Raw genomic sequence first — 22370 nt, forward strand, 5'->3', positions numbered from 1 at the left:
CAAAATGGAGAAGAAGAATCCATGTGGCTGACCCTCAGCCTGAAGGAGAGAGAGCAAGCTAACATTTGATGCAGTAGTAACTGGGAGTCGTTCACTGTGAGTAGTGTCTCGCAAAGTCACTTAAGATTGTGCATAATGATATTTTCAAGGTTTGACCCAAACGGCTACGACTTCATCATTTCTGATTATAAATAATCTCTGGCATAAAAGGCAGTGGGTGACATGTTTTCCTTCAGAGAACGCTCGGCCTTATTAGAAGCTGTCCTGTTAGACCTTGGGCTCTTTCAAAAGGAGCATTTAAATGTTTGCTGCACCAGAAAATAAAAAGAAAATATTCAAAGCATTCTCTGAAGACATTAATTACTGTCATTTGGAGCCTGAAAGAACTAAGCTTTATTTTCTGTTCACAATCCTCACTTCAGCTCCTTACAAGCAAACGTTTTATGTAGTAATCGCACGTTTATTAAAAGAAACTGCATTCCCTGTGTTTTTCTCTTCATCTTCTGATTCAGAAATTCTAAAAAGTGACATTCTTTCCTGCTTAGCCGCGCTCTGGGACGGTAGATGTATAAATACTGCCTTGCACAACAAGCTTTGAAGTAAATGGTGGAAGCCTCAACAGAGCTCCTTTCTGCCGGATGAAAGAGAGACTGCACAGCTGAGCTCGCATCCTCAGGTGAGAGCGGCTGCAAGGACTCGCTTTTTCAACAAACACCTCCCTATCTTGTTCTCTCGCAGCTTGTTTTTCTACAACTTTCCTTTCCGTCCTCCATGAACAGGCTGTGCTCAACAAAAAGGTTTGTGTTTGGCTGTAGACATCTGCTGCAGTGCTGTCCTTGACCAGCCTGCCAGCACCCAGATAGAGATTGTGCTGCTTTGTTTCACTAGAAAACACAAAAAAGAACTGATTTGTGGCTCATCGGTGGTCAGTCGGTCAGTTTTCCGCATGGATACATTTTAACATGTAGCAAACAGATTTTGTGATCTTTGTGAAAAACACTGAAAATATTCAGTTTTCACACGAGGACAAAGACACTGCGAACATTAATGCAGATTTCTACATTCACACAGATTTGTATAAAAGTTCAAAAACATCTCTTAATAAAACTTGGGGAAATCTTTTTGCCATCTATTTCTGATGGTATTAATTAAGCAATACGATGATGGAACCAATCGCGAGCCATTAAGATTACATTAATCGTTAAAAACGATTCTAGGCCTTTCGTTTCTTGACAGAATGCATATCACCCGCTGCCTTTCATACCAGACTTTTTGACTAAGATCATCTTGTGTTGAGAAATTATACCGTATTAGATGTTGAAAATATTGTTATGCGCAATCTCATGATTATTCAGAGATCTCATGCTCAGAGTGTTAGGAGTGACTCTCAACTACTACCACGTCTAATTTTAGCTCAATATGTATAAATGACTCAATTGTAGCCTTTTTGTGTTTGCCAAGATCAATTAGCTGTGGCAGTCATATGCAACCAAATAAAATTCAAAAGCTAATCATTTGTAGACGTACATCTAATGCATTTTTCTAGAAAGTTTGATTAAAATCCATCCAGTGGTTCATGAGATATTTTGCTAACAGACTGACAGAGTTCTTTCTAAAAGTTATTAGCAAAATTTTATATAAAAGCTTGAAGCAATTTGTTAGAGCTTAAAATGTGTTTTAGGGATGACTCTTAGCTACTACAATATTATATTTTAGCATGATATCTGTAATACTAACCAAGTTACACCCGTTTTATGGTTTTTGAGGTTTATTTAATGTGGCAGCCATCTTGAATCCTGATTTCTGTCTACTTGTTTCATAGTCGAAATATGTTTGTAAAGCAGACCTACTTTTGTGCATTCTCAGAATTATTGTTATGTATTTAATTTGTGGGGGGAGAACGGGGAGCAGAGCTGTATTTTTCCTCCTGCTCCCCTGCACAGGTGTACAACAATGGAGTCATCAGATTATCAGAACACACACATCAACACACTCCTCTGAGCTTGTCCCTCATCTTTCATCTCTTTCTTCTGTTTCTTTTTTCTTTTATTTTTTGCTCTTATGTGTGTGTGCGCAACTGTGGGAGAATATGTGTGTGTTTGTGTGTGTCGGGTCAGAAGCTCAAGGCTGCATTTTTTTTTCCCCCTCCTGCTGTGGAATAAATCACAACCGGCTTCTTCTTCCAAATGCTGTTCCCACAACACAACACGTATCATTCTTAGATACGCATGGACAGTAGCAGCCAAAAATGTAAAAACTCTGCTCGTCATTAAACTCGAAAACGAGGCAGGAGATAACTCAGAGCTACACCTGGTCGCCCAAAACAGAGAAAAAGATTTCACTCTCTATTTACTCAGACTCTATCCTGAGTTTAGAGGGAAAAGAGACTGAAATGCAGCTTTCAGTGAAGAGTAAAGAGCTCTAAAGTTAATATAAAGTAAAACAACATTTAAAATCTGACAATTCCTTGATAGAATGCATATCACCCGCCGTCTTTCATGCCAGAGATTTGGACTAAGATCTTCTTATGTTGAGGAAAGATGGAGTTGTAGCTGTTTTTGATCAAATGTTGAAAAACTAGACACAGACACACCTGGTAATTAGTAGTTCAGGTTTACTGTGGAAGGACTGCTGTGGAATACATGTGAATAAATACTGTCTTACCTGCATTAGAAAACAATTGGAGAAAAGTTTGCAAGCTAACAGCTATACATCAGGGGCACTTTTAAAGCTAATTTAATCTAAAACAGCTAGAGTTCCAACTTTTTTCTTAGCACTTTGAAGAAAAGCCATGCGAGGCCTTTTTACACGCCGTTATGTTTAGATCGTTGCTGTTTTCTCGGTCAGTATGTGTTGCTAAGCTAAGCTTTTACAACAGCTGCTAAAACATGCTGTCAAAGCAGCAATTTAAAAGTCCTTTGTCCTTTGAAGCACATTGATCAGTATTTCAGAATTACATAGACTATAAATGCATCAGAATTAGCTGAATATATAATAATATATAATATAAAACATGTGGTCAGTACCTAAAGAAGAAGTAAATTGGCACCAACACCAGGGCAGCCAAGCAGCCAGATCTTTGCAAAGAGTGGCTTTGGATACTGGTTCCAAGGTGGATGGACATGGATGACATCAAGCTGTGTGCCAAAACTGACTGCAACATTGACTCACTGATCCACCACACCAGGAAATATAACAAGGACATTGGAATGTCCTTGACATTGATGACTGGATTAATGCAGTAGAATGGTATGCATGATAAGGCCACAACCTACAGAGAGTAACGCAGGTCCTGACAAGCCAACTGAATGGCAATGAACAAAGTCAAAGCCATCAACATGTTTGCAGTGCCAGTCATCAGACACCCAGCTGGTATAATAACCTGGCCAAAGAAGGCGATAGAAGTCACTGACATCAAGACCTGAAAGCTCCTCACAAGGTATGGCAGGTTTCACCCAAGTCCAGCACCCTGAGACTATAAACATAGAGAAAGGAGGAAGGCAGAGGACTAGTGAGCATCTGAGCCACTATACAGGATGAAACAACTAAGATCCTGGAGTACATCAAGAAGAAGGCCCAATGATGAACTGATGAGTGAATGTCTCAGGCAGCAACAGAAACCCAGTGTGGAAGAGGCGGAACAAGAGAAGCCATCGTGGATGTACCGTACCACTGATAAGGGAAGTGACTGAATCCTTCCAGTGGGTAGAAAGGGCTGGACTGAAGGACAGCACAGAGGTACTAATAACCAGGACTTGTGACTTGTCCAGGGTGTCCGCGCCTCTCACACAGTGACTGCAGGATATGGACACCAGTGACCCCTGTGACCCGAAAAGGAAGAAACGGTAAAGATAATGGATTGTGGCGCAACTGGTAGAGCTGCTGCCTCTCAGCAAGAAGGTATCCGGCTCAAATCCCAACCGGGAGCCTTTCTGGGTGGAGTTTGCATGTTCTCTCCGTGCATGAGTTCTTCTCCGGGTACTCCGGTTTGCTCCCACAGACCAAAAACATGCATATGTATATTTGTCATATGCTAGATTAACACAAGGTTAACAGTACAATGAAATGCTCAGGATGAGCAGAACGGATTTGACTCACTAAAAACAAAGAACAAACAAACAAGAAATACTAAAGCTATCAGGATCTGTCATCGGGTGTGTTGAACCCGCATGCAGGAAGGCAGAAGGAGACTCCAGGTAAAAGTTAAACACATTTATTTTCTAATAACAAAACAAAAACGCTGACAGGGCAGCTTACTTACAAACAGGAGAACAGGACGGGAGATAGAGCACAATACCATGTCAGGACAATCTGGAGACAAGTGACAAGACAGAAAGGAGCTGACTAGCATATACTGATTAAGACAAACAACAGGCACCTGCGGTGATTAACGTTGAACGCAGGTGAGACAAGGGCAGACGCAAGGAGGAGCACTGAGGGATGAATGAAAACATGAGGAAACAGAGAAAGACAGGACAAAACCCAGAACCCCTACAAAAACATGCAATAAGGGTACAAAATAAAGTGCCAAAAAGTGACTAATTAATTATATTTACAAGGTCCTAAAGAGAAAATAGCAAACAACAACATGGTAGAATTTAAACGGTGCAAGCAGGATGAATTTGTATGAACAAGTATTTCAAGGTAGTAACATAAGCGAAAATGCACATTAACATAAACTACACATGTTGTGTGACAGGTTATGTGCAGGTAGTGAGCGACAGTGAGACTGAATTATGATGGTATGGTAGATACATAGATATTGTATCATATATGATACAGCCACATAGTGCAGCAGCAATAAACAACAAACATATTAACTGTCACAGCTAATATTAGTCATATTAGTTGTCACAGATGTGGTCTGGTGCAATGTTATTGCTGGTTGTTCAGTGTTTTTTTTTTTTTATTCAACCTTTATTGAGAGTTTAGTAATCTGGCAGATTGTGGATAAAGCTATGTTCTGGTTCTCCTCGTGTTCTGCCACGTCAGCCTTTTTGTTTAGAAAAATAAAATAAAGTTAATTTTTTAGCTCCTTATGCATTTTGAGTCTGAAACTCTTGACAATGTTTGGCCATAAGCCTGGTCTTCACTAAAGTCTTTATTCATGAACAAATTTACTCTCCCTATTGTATTAATTTTATTTATTCTAATTTGAATTTAGCAAGCGTCTTACAGATTGAGATATTTGCAAGTGAAAAACTGACTGACTGAGTGAATTAAAGACATATTTTTGTGTCAAGAAATGTTTTTTATTTTTAACTTTGGTTGAGTAATTCTATAAGCTGCTTTTAATTTGTATTTGCTATTTCAGTTTTTTGTAACAAGTGCATAAATATTTTGGGAAACAAATGTGTAAACTAAGGTGGAACCGTGGTTACGATAAGAAACAAATAAAGTGTAAAGAGTGCAACTGAGGGGAGTTCAGTGACTGAACTCAAATTGCTTCCTGGTGCATTTTCATTTGACGGGGACCCACTTTTTAAAGTCGCAGTGCAACAATAGATTTGTGGACAGATTAGAGCACCGGAGTAATTTGCACACTTTGAGTTGCATGCCCTGCACAGTCCAAACTTAGCTCACATAGACACAACCAAGAAGAGACCTCCTACACCCTCATACACCCTTGAAGCTTTTCACACGCCCCCAACATCCAGGAAAACCGCTCACATTTCTTCTTTCTTCTAATTCTGTGCAGACGGACAAAGAAACGAGCACAAACTTCCACATCAAACTGGACTTTGGGCTCCATCTTTATGGTCTGCATGCATGTGAGCAGAAACTGCTGAGTGAAAAGGCCATAAAGAAGAAGAAAAGGCAAAAACGAATAGTAATAATAAAACTCTGGACCAAGAAAGGATGGTGTCATTGATGCAGATAATGCTGCTGATAAAGATGGCAGCAGCTTCTGTTCCTGGCTCTGAAATGGACCCTAAACGTGGACATGGAACTGGTTTTCCTAAACAAAGTGAAGACTTGTGCCATCAGGTCGAAATGATTCCCTTCAACAGCTCCAGCAACATCTGGTGCCTGTGAGTATACACATGAACATGCTCGGAGAAACTCACGTGGATGTAAATTATTATCTGGATTAAATGAGGTGTTTTAACAATTGATGCTATTTAGATTGCCTAAATTTCTGATGCAAGATCAAGACATTTAGCTGCAATAGTCGTGCCTGCAGCTGCATCAAAAAGCAAGCAAAAAGTTGTTTTTGACTCTTTTTTTGTCACTCTTAAAGCATTTATACAATTTGACAAACTATTCTACAATTTTTTATTTTTAAAAGCATTTAAAACTAAACATGTCAAAATCTTTTTTCTTTTTTTTTTGCATTAGTTCTTAGAGAATTGTCCTAATTTGGACTAATCTGTATAGTGCACCTTGTTTGGGATTTATGGTTGGCTGCATGAAATAATTCAGAATCCCAAAGCATTATTACCCCAAAATATTGTGACTTTTAAAGCTTATACAAACAATAAATTAATGCTATGGTATGCTACATTTAAAATGTGACAACTTGAGTGCGTTTTTACCTCGGGGACATTTAAAATCGTTCTCTAAAGACAACAAATCATCAAAGCTACAGCTTTTTTGTGGCCCTAATGATAACAAACAATGACTTTAAATTCATAACTCCTAACTGAATTATATTAATAAAAACATCTCACCATAACCCCTCTATTCACCATCTTTAATAAGTAAGCATGGGTTATGCGATGTTTACAAAATCCCATCTAATCCTCACTCATCTCCTCTGGGCTAAATCTTGTTCCCCGTTACTGCTTTTGTAAAACATTCACAAACTCAGGGAATAAATGCAAAACGCTTCTGCTGCTTATCCTCAGCATTTTGGTGAAGCCACAGGTTAAAAACATCCAATGATATTTGTTTTTACTGTAAACTAACAAATGTAAGGATTAAAATCTGAGTTTCACCACGTGAGCTGCCTTACTCTGCATTTACAGTTTGTCTTCGTGCATTGGGGAGTCCACCGCTTCTTTGTATGTTTGACGTATCAACGATCAGTCAGAAATATTCTGTGATAAACCAGAGGAGGAGGAGGAGGAGGAAGGTCTGCAATGTCTTGGTTACATCCCATATGAGTGTCCAAAATTAGCTTTAAAAAAAAGTACAAGTTGAATTGACCTTTAAGGGTCAATTCAGAAACGTTTAAGTGCAGTTTTGTGGAACAAATATCTTACCTGCTGCAGATAGCTTGTTGAACGACCTCAATTTGGAGAAATAATTTATTTCATACTGTAAATGGTAAATGGACTGTACTTATATAGAACCTTTCTATCTAATCAAGATACTCAAAGCGCTCTACAACACAATTTGTGCCCTCGTTTACCTCCATACACCACTCTACTGCATCTCTTTAGCTAATCGACCAAATCATTCTTAAGAGATTAATCAATGCTTTATCACATTCATACATCGATGGGACACACATGAGAGGCAATGAGGGGTTCACTGTCTTGCCCAGGGATACTTCAACATGTGACTGCTGGTGGAATCAAACCCCCAACTCTCCCATTATGACGACGGCTCTAATCACTCATCCACAGCTGCCCCAAACTGTACTGATGAGCTAATGACTAGTCAGGCCAAGTTAAAAATGGTCTGCTGCCGTCTCAAATATTTCATGCAAACATCATTTTCTTCTGTAAGTGTGCCATCAGCTTTGCTTCACACAGTTAAGAACATGGAATTCTGTTGTTGTTCTCAAACTCAAATGGTGACGGCAGCAGCTAGCTGTAACACTTCCAGTAGGAATATTAATTAAGAAAAGTTTTATAAACCAACTTTCACAAAGGAAATATCACAAAGGTCTTACAGTAGAATACAATAGAAGCGAATTTAAATAAACAGACCAATAAAAGTGGTAAATAGACACAAACCTTTCCAACTAAAAACTTACTTAAATACACGTTTAGGTTTTAACATTTGTGCTGGAACAATTGTGTCATGCAAAGTTGACGATGATAAACATTTAAAAAGGGTTGTTTACTCGAAACTTCATGAAAGTTTTAAGACTGGAGTTGTTTTACTATGGACACAGTCCACTTTGGTCTGTTTGTTTCTGCTCAGACTAGCCATTAGCTCATCCGTCCAGTCAGACATCATTTTATCTATAGCAGGTAAGATATTAATTGTACAAAACTCCACTTCAAAAGATCTGAACCATCCCTTTAGATTTTATACGTCCAGCTAGCAAGAATTAACCAGCTGTTACCTGAAATACTATAAATACTTTAAAAATACAGAAAAAAACATATAACTAACTTTGTTCGTTTTTGGTTTATTTTTAATACAGTTGAAATAACGGTATTTCAACATTTCTAGTGATTTTAGTTCAACAGCGTAATTTAGCTTTGTGCGGTTAATTTAACTGCTTTATGTTTTAATGATTTTTACTGGCAGCATTAAGTGACTTCATGTTTACGTCCAGACAAACAGGTGATCTAAATTCTCTTGGGTGTGTTGTTGCCATCTGTTGGCAGAAATAAGATATCTTGCTGTTCTTTTATTTGAAGTCAGTTGTGTTAACTGTGGGAAAATGTAGGCAGCTAAAGATATATATTTATATTCATATTAATGAGCAAAAATGACATAAAAACATTCCGACTTTATCGTCTCCCTGTTATTTCTAAAAAGAGAAAAGTGTCAATATGTTGTCATTAAAGCAAACAAAATGATTTGCAGAACACAAGTGCCAGTTTTATCATCTTCAATGACGTTAGAAAATATTTCTTTATTTAGAAAAATTTAAGATGTCATAGGGAACTGAAGAAATTTATTAAAAAAATGAAATAAAAATGAAGAACAACTCATGTCTTGTTTGAACAGTAATAAGTTGAAAATTATTTTTTTACCTGAATTGTCAGAAATAAAACAAACAGAGCAAAGGCTAGCATTTGCAAGCTAAATGTAGCAAAACAGTAGGTTAAAGCTTAAACTAGCAGAACCATAGCTAACTGCTAAAATTAGCTAACTACTTGATAAATTTAAAAATTGTGAAACAATAGGTAAATGCTAAATGTAAAAAAATGCATTTGCTTGAAGCTAAAAGTATCAAAACTGTAGCTAAAAACAAAAATCAATAAAACTGTAGCTAAAAGCTAATTGTAGCAAAATGGACTAAAAGCCCAAAATAGTTAATCAGCTGTTAAAAACAAAAAATATTGAAATAGCAGCTAAAAGCTAAAATAAGCTAAATGTAGCAAAACCGTAGCTAAAAACAAAAATCAACAAAACTGTAGCTAAAAGCTAATTGTAGCAAAATGAACTAAAACCCCAAAATAATTAAACAGCAGTTTAAAACAAAAAATACTGAAATAGCAGCTAAAAGCTAAAATTAACTAAATGTAGCCAAACTATAGCTAAAAACAAAAATTGACAAAACCGTAAAACAAAAATCAACAAAACTGTAGCTAAAAGCTAATTGTAGCAAAACAGACTAAACCCCCAAAATAGTTAAACAGCAGTTAAAAACAAAAAATACTAAAATAGCAGCTAAAAACTAAAATGAGTTAAATGTAGCAAAATTGCTAAAATTTTATAAAACATTAACAAAATGAAAGAACAAGCAAATCATGAAAAAAAATATATATATATATATATTTTTTTTTTTTTTTTTAATCTGCCAGTAAATGTATCAAAACTAAAAAAAATTGTAAATAAATAAATAAATAAATACGGGTCTAAAATCTATAGCAAGATATTAGCTACAAGCTAAAAGCGTTACAATACACAAAGCTAGCATGCTGAAGATTTCTGAGAACAACTTGTTTGAAGGAATTGCAGAGCTCTGGATGTAAAGTTATGAAGAATATTTCAGTGAAAATTGTTAATTCAAAAAGTATAAAAGTTATAATTAGTAAAAGTTATTCATAATGGAACCAAACTTTTTAATCAGTGAATGCCTAGCACAAAATACACAACTGTAGCTTGACAGCAAAAAATAAATAAATAAACCTAACAAGAAACAAAAGAAGAAAACATTAATGTGAACGCTGACTCACAAGTTGACCCACTTCAGAGAAAATCAGGGAGAGCTGCGTTACAAATTATTTCTCCCACAAACACTTTTTATAAATCTCAAGGTCTTTAACCTAAAGATGTAAAGTGTTGATATAAACATAAACATTTTATCAGGACCAGATCTTACTCAGACGTACGTTAAGGTGAACTCTCGGGCAGCGACACGTGTGTTCTGATCCGTTCTGCTCAAAGGTCAAGGCTCGAGAACTGTTGGGTTTTTAACAAGAATGCAGCAATGGATGGTTGTTTCAGTGAAACTCTACAGCAAAAATTACTCTGAATTATCCTCGAGTTCTTCTTAGAACAAAATAGTTTGTCTGTTGGATGGAAAATAAATCTGATCACAGTTCAGATGCAGTCTGACTCATATATCCATGAAAATCAGAACTTATTTATTTACTCACAGTGATGAGTGTTGCTGAAGCTAACGTGAGCGATTGTTTCTCCCTGCACAGGAAGGTTAATCAATCGCACATCACAGAGGTTCCCCAGCACGCCTTCAGCAGCCTTCAGAACCTCAGGAAACTGTACGTGTTTTCTGCTTCGTTACAAACATAAAATCACAGCACAGATAATTAAAGACAATTTATTTCTGTTATTTTTCTTAAAACAGTTGAATTTTTAAATGTTTATACCTACTATTGTCCCCTCCATTAATGCTTCCTGTATGTTATGTGAGAGTAAATAAAACAGTGTTTGTGTTTTTTCCATTTCTTTTTCTGCTTTAAAACATAAGTGTCTTACCGGGTTTTTTTTTTAGCAGATAAAAATATTTAGAAATATTTTGGATGACTTTGTTTACATTGTTATATTTCAGAAAGGGAATTGTGTCAAAAAGTTCATTTTGTGTTTTTCAAACTCTAAACATCAATATTTGAGCTCAGAAAGGATAATCAAGCATGCCAGCGTATTTACAGTCGAGAATTTCTAACTTTTAAATGATGACGACGCAGCTACTGCCAAAAATCTCTACATAACTTCATAAAAATCAAAGCTAAAATAAAATACCTACATGATGAGAACCAAGACAAACGGAAACATTAAATCTGCACTCAGCGGCTCATTTTGGTTGCCATGGTCACTACACACCTGTATCCCTCACTCCCTGACTGACAAGTGCATGAGAGGCAGAAATAAACAGACTGAAAAGTAAGCCTCAACTATAAAAGTCAGTGTTTAAAAACTACTTAAAAATTATTGAACCAAGAGCGACAAAAGACCTTTTCTGCTTCGGCCACTTCCACTTTGGCTATAATGTAATTCTGTTTTTTCAAATGTTGTTCATTTACACCTCACGGCCACTCGACATCAAAACACATTATTTACAGTCAAATTGCACGTTTCCCTGTATAATATGTATGTATTTTCAAAGTTGTGTGTCGAGATGCAGGACAGAAACTGTGAACAAGGGTAGTAATAGGAGTGCTTGAGTATTTAATACACTGGCATCCTTAATTAAACTTGCATATTAGTACACAGTTGGGCCCCATTTTTGAGTTTTCTTTTATTAATACTGAGATATTATACCCAACTTTCATATAATTGACTCTCCTTCGCATTTCAGCATCATCCGGGAGAACAGCATGCTGCAGCGTATCAGTCAGTATGCCTTCGCCGACCTCCCTCATCTCACTGAAGTGTGAGTGTACAGATTTCCACAACCACCGCACCTGCTGCATTTTCTCCAGAACACTCGTGTTTAGTCTTTGTCTTGGTACAAGTAGAGCTGAAACCTCAAAGAAGGCTCGTGCTGAGCGAGCGTGGCAAAACAACGGAGACTAAACATGACTGAAGGTGTGGCTGAAGGCCTGAGGGTCGTACGCTTCAATCCGTGTCATGTTTTTCTGTCTTCAGCTCCATATCTGAAAACATGGCGTTGGAGACTATCGGAGCTTTTGCTTTCTCTAATCTCCCAGAACTCACTGAGATGTGAGTATAAGCAGCAGGATAACGGCAGCGGGGAAACCCTGAAGCTGCAAAACCTGTCGTGTGTTTCTTCCAGAGAGATAACCAAGTCAAAGAGTCTGAAGTCCATCCATCCTGATGCGTTCACGAACATCGTGAACCTTCAACGTTTGTGAGTTTCTCCTTTGGTTTCTAATTGTGATTCTAAAATAGGTTGTGGGTGAAACAACCCCAAACAACATAATTTTTAAATAGCCTGAACCCCCTTGATGGGAAATAACATATCCAATCACAAAAAAATAAAAAACATTTTCCCACAGTTGTTATCACCCAGTGTTCCTTCTTGTAACATTTATATATTCCAAATAATATAATTGTTTCTATCTTTTGAAACATTCTCAAATAAACTATTTCTGAGACTTGGAGCATCGCTGAACTCCCTCAGGAGCGCCGTCGTCAGTCCTGTTAGGCTTGGCCCAATTTGTGAGAAACTGGGACACATAAACTCGGCACTGCGTGGCGACAAAATATATTTTTAATACTATTTGTTAAAACAAGGGCACCTTAGTGTGGCAACAAGGAATAAATCACAGCCCAGAAACTTTTTTTTTTTTAGGGTGAGCAGGTCTGAAGACAAAACAAAATATGTTACTTTTGGAAATTTTACACAAAAGAGGAACAGATTTCTTCCTAAATTAAATTAAATTTAATTTTTTTTAAAGCTCATACAAATCTTAAATTAATCTCTCTTCCATCAGAAGCAGATTAGTTGAGAAAAAAGACCAAATTCAGTTTATTAAATTAAAGTTTTTGTTTTGTAATTTTAGAATATTGAAGCGATGAGTTATTTAATTTTAAAAAATGAATACAGCTAATATTACAAAAATGTGTTACTCAAAGTATTCAGACTTTTATTTTTTATATTTGTGTGATTGGACACCAAAATATAACATTGAACATTGTTCGTCCAAGTAGACGCAAATATAAATACACACTCATGGCACAAAAGAATTTACTGATTTTACCAGAAGAAGAAAATATTGTATTTTAGAGCCAGGATGAGCACATTCTTGATTTATAATTTAATAACAAGTTTGTCTCCTGTTTGACACAAAAAAGCAATGTTTTGCTCTGTTTGGTGAGGTTTTATTGTAAAATAAATCCAATTTGTCACGTTTAAGCGTTAAAAACTTGTCAATTATGAGAAAATCACGACTTGCTTTCAAACGGACACACTCATTAAACAGATAAACCTGTTCAAATTTTCACAGTCACTTCTGATTTCCAGTTCTTATGTTTTCCAAGAACCACAGTTAGCGACCCATGCTGTATATATTTTTAGTATTTTGGTTGTGGGTTCATTTTATAAGTTTACATGAGAAGAAAATACATTTTCCCCAAAAACATTAGAGTTCCCACTGTATGTCACAAGAAATATGCAGAAATTACGGTACCAATTTACAATAAGGCTCCCCTTATACAGATGCTAATAGATAGTTTATAGAAAAATCCTCTATAAACACTTTATAAATCATTAATACCTGCTTATTATGCATTATTTAATGGTGAGAAATGGACAAAACTGACCAGTTTCTTGCCAAATACTGAGCCAAATCTGTTCACCTATATATTTCATCTAGAGTTGTTATATTAAACATTTCAGACTAGTTACTACTTTGTAAGCACAATAAACATTTGTAAATCTAATTTTTCTTAGGATATAATATTAGTTGTAGATACTTATAATGCAGTGATAAAGTACAATATTATATCCTAAAGAAATAGGTTTACAAATGCTTATTGTGCTTACAAGATAGTAACTTAGTCTGAAATGTTTAATATAACAACTCTATATAGATGAACAGATGTGGCTCACTATTTGGCAAGAAACTGGTCAGTTTTGTCTCTGTCACCCTTAATCAATGCATAATAAACAATTATTAATGATTTGTAAAGTGTTTATAGAGTAATTAATAATTATCTATAAACTATTTATTAGCATCTATAAGGGGAGTCTTAATGTAAAGTGGTACCAAAATGACAAAGAATAGTTCTTGAGATTCATAAACAGAAATTAAACATCAGAACAAGTTAATCCTTTAAATCCAGATTACCGTATTTTTCGGACTATAAGGCACACCGGATAATAAGGCGCATTAAGCAAAACTAAAACATTTTGACCGATTTTTGAGCGCCGTGTACCACATAAAATCGGTTCGAGGTCAGTAAGCACAACCAGAATTAATACATAAGGCGCACCGAATTATAAGGCTCACTGTTGCTTTTTGAGAAAATTAAAGGCTTTTAAGTGCACTTTATAGTCTGAAAAATACGGTATATTGTAGCTTCTTAACAGTCCAGTTTTTAACATTTGTCAAAACATTTGTTTACTCCAATATTTCAGTATCTTTCAAATAGCCCGTATATAATAACTATAATAACATGGACTTCTATTGTGCAATACTACTGACATTTCATACTCTTAATTACCTTACCTCTTAATTACATTACTAATATCCATAATGTGCAATATTCAAATGTATATAATTGTGAAATAACTTTTATTTTTTACTTTCATAGTGCTATATCTATATTGCATTTTTTCCCTTTTTTTAGTTGTGAATTTTAAACGTGATTGCACTGAAAAGGGAGTGGCTCTCAATCTCATTGTACTTGTGTATAATGACAATAAAGGCATTTCATTCCATTCCAAATACCAATTGAAAAATAAAACTCCAGGAAGTAGTCTCATCTGACACCCCTGTGAATTTTTTTTCTGGAGGTATTCATGGCTAATGTGAATTAAACACCGAGACAACATATGTGCATAAACAAGAGAAAAATAATATTTTTTCCATTTCGCTTAGTTATGATGCTAACTGGGGATTTTTTTAAAGTAAGTTTAGACTTAAAATAGTCACTAATTGAATAACTACTGCACCCTTTTCATAATGTCCACCGTGTATGTCCTGTTTCAGCAAGAGGATGCTGATTACATGAGTTTAAATACAGTACATCAGATAAGAGTTGCATTTGGTAGTTTTCATAAGCAATCAATTCCACTGGGCACCAGTGACCCACGCAACCTGAAAAAGAAGATGTGGGTAAAGAGGATGGATGGATGGATGGATGGATGGATGGATGGATGGATGGATGGATGGATGGATGGATGGATGGATGGATGGATGGATGGATGGATGGATGATTTCCACCCAACAGGTCGAAGAAAAAAACGACCCATGTTGCCAGACGTTGCTGTGAAATTCCTTCTTGATTCACACGTTCAATAGTTGACTCTTCGCAGGATCATCACGAACACGGGCCTGAAAATATTTCCAAACTTCTCCAAGATCCACTCTACGACCAGAGGTTTCCTGTTGTAAGTGTCAGCACAGAAAACACACACACACACACACAAACCAGGGGTTAAATTAAACATGCCTAGAGAACATCAGACACATGATGCAGTCATAACGTGCACCTATCGCATGATCTATGGAGATCAACTCAACTGGAGCACAATTTCTTCAGCTTCAAGAAGAAATCAGTCATGCATGTTTCTTATCTGACATCTATAGGCTTCAGAAAGAAAAAGTGTCATTTCTATATAGTAGGATCCAGAACAAAGCATGCCCTGCTGCTTTTCAATTCACAACATGTCCCGACGCTACTTTGATTTGTTCCCTGTTTGGTGTTTGTGTTGCACAGCGACATGCAGGACAACAGCGGCATAGAGACGATCCCTGGCAACGCCTTCAATGGCCTCTGCACACAGCCCATCACAGAAATGTACTTCATCTCTTTTTTTTTTATTATTTCTTTTACTTTTATAGACAACTTTGACACATGTTCAGAACATTATGTTTCTATAACAAAAGTGTATGGGTAACACCAGCTGAGTACTTCATCCACATTTAAAATTGAGTACAAATGCAAACATTCAAGTGAGCTTTGTTGCATCTGAGCTTCGATGTAATTTATTTCTACTTTGCATTTTAACGACTAAACGACTAAATAGAAAATAAAGTAGCTTAAAATTGCTCTGTTTTGTAGTTGCATGATGTAGAAATAAAGTAATAATTTAAACATGTCAATCCCTGGAACCGGTAAAATGCAGCTAAATCCACTTAGCGGCTCCAGAACTCGATCTTTTCTTTGTTTAAACGAGGGCTATTCAACTGGTGGCCCAGGGGCCAAATCAGGCCCACAGGTGAGCTCAGTTCAGCCCACCAGTGAGTTCAATTTTAAACAAAACTATTAAACCATAAAATAAACTTACTTAATGACAATAACTGCTGGATGTCTGGCCCCTGAGCGCTTGGCTTTCAGTAACTGTGGCCCCCTGAGCAGTTTAGTTGAATAACCCTGGTACAAAGAATGTGGATTAAAAAATAATAATAATAATCAAAATAATCTTCTGACTTTTTCTTGGCTCAAAAAGTTTCGAGACACATGCTTAACCAATAAACAGACTGGCACACAATTGACTAATTTCTTGTACAATTGCATTTTTTGCGGGTCTAACCAACCCTAAAAAAAATGTCTGCATCAAACGATAGAGGTTAAAAACCGACGTAGTGAGTTTTACTGTCTTGTTTTGGTTCAAGTCCCAGAAAGACACAGACCTTGAGAGAGTGATTCCACCTGGCACAAAAGAATGTGTGAAATTTAACCAAAAGTAGCCACAAAGCAGATAAGAAACACAAAACAATAATAAAGACACAAATTCAGACATAACATGTAGTGAGATGTAAAATAATCAAAACAGGGCAAGAAAACAGGCACAAAAGAAGAATAACGTGATTAAAATCTTGGAAAATCAACCATAAAAAGTTTAAATGATTGTAAGATGCTGCAAGTAAATACTCTCAAACATGTAGGTGGATATTCAACCTGTTCCCACAGGTTTGGGAACAAAAAGAGGTGCAAACACTAAATTTGGCATCAGCAGCTCAGATAGGTTCAGCTGGAACTGTTGTGCGTAGGAGACACGTGACCGTTTTTTTATTTATTTATTTGTTTATTTTAATTTTTGGCTTCTCTTTCTAACGACAGACGGCTCACCAGAAATGGCATCAAGGAGGTGGCGAGTGACGCCTTCGACAAAACGAAGATGTACAGATTGTGAGTCACAAACAGACGCACAATTACAGACATTTGTTTATTAATTTTATGAATTTCTCTCATTCCTGCTCTCTTGCAGGCTCCTGAGAGGAAACAAACAGCTCACTCACATCAGTCCCAGTGCTTTTGTGGGTTCCAGTGAGTTGGTGGTACTGTAAGCATGATTCACCCTCATCTTCATCGTCATTGTCATTTGTTAGACTCAAGATGTAACACTTGCAATTTTTTTTTTTTTTTATAAAAAACTGATCTTTTTTAATGTGATGCTTAAAAAAATAATAGAGAGTGAGTTTTAATGAGAAGGTTTTTATTTTGTGTGTTTATTCCTCAAACGAAGAGGCGCCTCATCCAGCTGAATTATTTTTAGGTTGCTGTCTTTTTATTTCTTCCAACTTGGCAACCAGACATCAACTCCGCCTCAGTGTAGTTTCTTTCTTCTTTGTTTTGTTTTGTAGTTTCCTGGCATTTGATAAAACCAGAATATGACTGGTAAATTATTTCAACTTGGTGTTTACTTTAACAAAAAAAAAAAAAGTGGAGAGGAAACAGATTAATAAAACAACTTGTAAATAAATCAGAACCAATTTGACAAATTGGGGGACAGGAAAACCAGTTGTGGGAGTGGTGGCGCAGAGGTTAGAGGAGGTGGGCCTGTGATCGGAAGGTCGCCGGTTCAACTCCACGTACCAACATCATCAAAATGTGAGTGGGAAAGGTGAAACACCCACACCTGCCTCCACCATCATTTGCACCACTCTGGGTCTTTGAGCAAGGCACTTAACCATCTGCTCCACTAGGCACCCTAGATGGCAGCTCTCTGTTCCACACAGAGGGCTGGGGTAGCTCGGTGGTCTGTGGCTGTGTCAGGAAGGGCATCCGGCGTAAAATCAATTGCAAAGTCTTTGTGCGACTTAGTTCGCTGTGACTACTGAAGAAGGGAGCAGCCGAAAGAAGAAGAAAAAAGGGAGAACCAGTAGCAAATATATAACATAACGCTTTCTTATTAAATCCCTCCTTTTTTGTTTTTGCAGAGACGTCTCTCAAACCGCCGTCAGCTCACTGCCAGACTCCATCCTCGGCGGTCTCAAGAAGCTGGTTGCAGAATCGGCCTATCAGCTAAAGAAACTTCCTCCCGTGCAGAAGTTCACCGCACTGCGCACGGCCAGCCTGACGTACCCGTCACACTGCTGCGCCTTCATCAACATGCGCAGGAACAGGTACAGATCACCGACTGAGGAAGACTCTTGAACTCAACCCACAGGCTCGTGACCTGTTGCTGGTTTTATGACTACAAACATTGATTATATGTCATTTAACAAAGAGCCTCAAAAAGTTATTAAATTAAATTATGACTACTGTTTTATTACTTTTTCTCTTTTACTTTTATACTCTTCCAAATATTTAACTTTATTTACAAACATAATCCCCATAAAAGTACTTTGAGATCCTTTCGGTTACTTTAAAAAACATTATTCACTTTTAAATACGCTTTGAACTGACTTTACCTTCTTACGCTGCTTTTAGCTAGTATTCTGCAACTCTTAGCTAGCCTTCGACTAATTTTCACTTCTAACTTTTGGACTTGCAGATGCTTTATTTCTTTTGCACTTTTTGGTGCTTTGCTTTGTACTTTTGTTGCATGCTTTGGTATTTCTCGTCTTTTTTGTTTGTTTGTTTTGGCTAGTCGAGACGGTTCTTCTCGTCCTGAGCATTTCATTGCATTGTTGACCTTGTGTTGACCTTGTGTTGACCTTCATATGACAAATAAACAATAAACTAACTATCATTTTGCTACTTTGAGCTTTTAATTACCGCTTTTAGCTTTTAACGACTATTGCCAATTTTAGCCTTTGGCTTAGCTTCTTTTTGCTGTTAGCTAGTGTTTTTCTTGTTTTAACTTTTAATTAATGTACTAACTATTATTTTATTTTTAACAAGTTAGTTTTATCTTCTTTGGCAAATTTTAACAAAGTTTTCTTGCACTTCCACAAGTTTTCAATAATAAAAATAATAATATAACTACTAGTTAAGTAATTATTTAAGTAATTAACTAAGTTGCTGCTAACATTAGAATGTGTTATTTTGTTCACATGGCTGCACTTTGTGTGTGTTTTCATCCAGGTGGCATCCTCAGTGCAACCAGCCTGAGCTGAGAGGCATCCCGGCCTTCATCAGGGAGCACTGTTCCAACTCCACCTCCTTCAACTGCACCCCAAAACCCGACAACTTCAACCCGTGCGAGGACATCATGTCTCCCGTCGTCCTGCGGATCCTCATCTGGATCATCTCTGTCCTTGCTCTGTTTGGCAACGTTGTAGTTCTCCTTGTATTGTTAGGTAAAACCTTCAGAAGTCCCGTCAACATTTCACCTTCAAGTTGAAATGCTCTACGAGGTTGTTTTGATGTCTCACATTTAAGGATTCTTTAGCTTTCTGCTCACATTTTAATTTTGTGTTAGACCTCTTGTCACAGGCAGTGGTTGAAAGGACACAAATGCAGTCAAGAAGGTGGGCAGGTTCAGGATTTAAACCAGTTTTAGTGACTAAACTGTCTCAAGGACTGGCAACATGACAGGAACAAGAATTGTGATGGGCAACAGATGAGCTGATTAGGAAAATGAAACAGATGGTGACAAAGAAGCTGGAAATCAGAACTAAGGGTATCAAGAGGGTAAAAACAAAAATACCAGCATACAGCTCAACAGAATTGCAAAAACTATCCACACTCTAAGAAAAAGAAAACCAAACAAAGGTTAAAACCAAAAAGACATAGCCTAAACTATGGCATTGTTATTATATCTATATTTTAATCAGTGTGCTGATTACTAACGAAGAGGTGGGGCTTATTTTGTCTTTTTTTTTTTCATATTTTCAAACAACAAAGACCTGTGCAATAATCTGTTCCACATTAAATACCTTCAATATTGCTGTATATGTCTGTATTAAAACTAATATTTGTTTATTTTTATGCACAAAATGTTTTTTTCTTCCCTTCTCTGTGTGATCAGGTGGCCGCTCCAAGCTGACGGTTCCCCGTTTTCTCATGTGCCACTTGGCCTTCGCTGACCTCTGCATGGGTATCTACCTGGTCGTCATAGCAACCGTAGACCTGCTCACTCATGGTCAGTACTACAACCATGCCATCGACTGGCAGACAGGCCTCGGCTGCAACGCAGCAGGATTTTTCACGGTGTGTATCCACACGCTGGAGTTGATCGAACGGACTACTCTCACCTGCTTGAATAGTTCATCGGTATGACTTCCAGGTGTTCGCCAGCGAGCTGTCAGTGTTCACATTAACAGCCATCACCGTAGAGCGCTGGCACACCATCACACACGCCCTGCGGCTCGACCGCAAGCTTCGCCTGAGGCACGCCTGCACCATCATGACGGTGGGATGGATCTTCTCCTTACTGGCTGCTCTGCTGCCCACAGTTGGCGTCAGCAGTTATGGCAAAGTAAGATGTTTAAATGTTCCCTCAGTTTTATTTGATGTTTTGTTTTTTTCCTTCATGAGTATTTGTTTAATCACGCATTCCCTGAAAACTGAAAAACAAGACATGTTTTATGTTTTAAATGGTTGAAGACTGCATTAGTTTGGCATCTGGCATTAGTTTTTAGTTGGGCAGGTAGGTACCAACTAGTTATTGTAGCATCAGATGATAGAAAGAGAAAAAAGCTGCACAGCACTAAAGTTGTCAAAAAATGCAGCTTATAATGTTATTTATCACAAAGCTCCTTTTTTTTACCCAGTGTTTCTCCTTAGATAGTCTGTCAGCCACATTATTTTTTATTTCCATTCCACTACGTCCTAAAGGTGCTCGATGAATGTTTTTCCAATCTCTTATTGTCCAATTTTGGTGCACTCTGTGAATTGTAGCCCCAGTTTCCTGTTTTTAGCTAACAGAAGTGGCACCCTTCTGCTGCTAGAGCCCATTAGGTTCAGGGTTCAACGTGGTGTATGTTCAGAGATGGTATTCTACAGACCAAGTGGTTATTTGAGCCACGGTTGCCTTTCCTCTGACCATCAACACATATTTTGGACCATTCTCTGTAAACCCTAGATATGGTTGTGTGTGAAAATCCCAGTGGATCAACAGTGACTGAAACACTCAGACCAGCTCGAATGGGCACCAACAGCCAAGTTACGTTTACTTAACTCCCCTTTCTTCCCAAATCTGTTGTCTGAACTTCAGCAAGTAGTCTTTACCATATCTAGATGCCTAAAAGCATTGAGTCTGCCTGAATAGGTTTTTGTTAATAACTGAACAGTGTCACAATACTTACAGACCAGGCTATATGACGACAATAAACAGGATCTGACAATGGACTGAGGAAACCAGAGGGATGACTGGTTAAAGTGTAACAAGTGTGCTGATTACTAATGGGAGACAGGTGGCATGTGAGGAGCTGGAAGAAAGGTCACCTGAGAGCGTCTGGTGGCTGTGATAAAAACATCATAGCAGAATTATTAAAAATAAACTCAGGAAAGCATAAAATACCAAAGATCAATTCAACATAAAACCAAAAACCCAGACAACGACTCAAATCGTGACACCCAGTCAGTGATACGATGGGAATATTTACTGCAATGATCATCATCAATGACATATGATCATTCTGATGTTTGAATGTGTGTCTCCCTATGCAGGTGAGTATCTGCCTACCCATGGATGTGGAGTCCCTGGTGTCCCAGGCGTACGTGGTTTTTCTACTTCTTCTCAACATCCTGGCTTTTGTCTGTGTGTGTGGCTGTTACCTCAGTATCTACTTAACTTACCGGAAGCCTTCATCAGCGCCAGCCCACGCCGACACCCGGGTGGCTCAACGCATGGCCATCCTCATCTTCACCGACTTCATCTGCATGGCTCCGATCTCTTTCTTTGCCGTCTCGGCGGCCCTGAAGCTCCCTCTCATTACCGTCTCGGACTCCAAACTCCTTCTGGTCCTTTTCTACCCCATCAACTCGTGCTCAAACCCATTCCTGTACGCCTTCTTCACCCGTACCTTCCGACGGGACTTCTTCCTTCTCGCAGCTCGCTTTGGCCTATTTAAGACTCAGGCTCAGATTTACAGAACCGAGACTTCTTCATGTCAGCAGCCGACATGGACCTCGCCAAAGAGCAGCCGAGGGATGTGCTCCTTAGCCAACACACTGAGCCTAGACGGGAAACAAGAGTCCTGATAGCCTCCAGAGTATTTACAGATGTAGATTTTGACTGGATTGTTTAAGGCCCCGTTTACACAACACGTTTTTTTTGTGTGGAATCACAGCTTTTCTGCTGTGGTTCAGCC

General features: G+C 37.7%; 1 protein-coding gene across 1 annotated transcript; it reads left to right on the forward strand.

Moving 5' to 3' along the window:
• The first annotated feature begins 5859 nt into the window (after positions 1-5859).
• fshr (follicle stimulating hormone receptor) lies at positions 5860-22260 on the forward strand. The gene is made up of 14 exons (XM_037690922.1): positions 5860-6032; positions 10503-10574; positions 11612-11686; positions 11902-11976; positions 12050-12124; positions 15257-15331; positions 15661-15741; positions 17008-17076; positions 17156-17230; positions 18108-18293; positions 19198-19412; positions 20084-20265; positions 20342-20533; positions 21727-22260. The coding sequence occupies exons 1-14, from the start codon at positions 5860-5862 to the stop codon at positions 22258-22260; spliced, it is 2079 nt and encodes a 692-aa protein (XP_037546850.1).
• Positions 22261-22370: the final 110 nt, after the last annotated feature.

This window comes from Nematolebias whitei, chromosome 17 (assembly GCF_014905685.2).
Source record: "Nematolebias whitei isolate Nwh7 chromosome 17, NemWhi1, whole genome shotgun sequence".
Taxonomy (NCBI): Eukaryota; Metazoa; Chordata; class Actinopteri; order Cyprinodontiformes; family Rivulidae; genus Nematolebias; species Nematolebias whitei.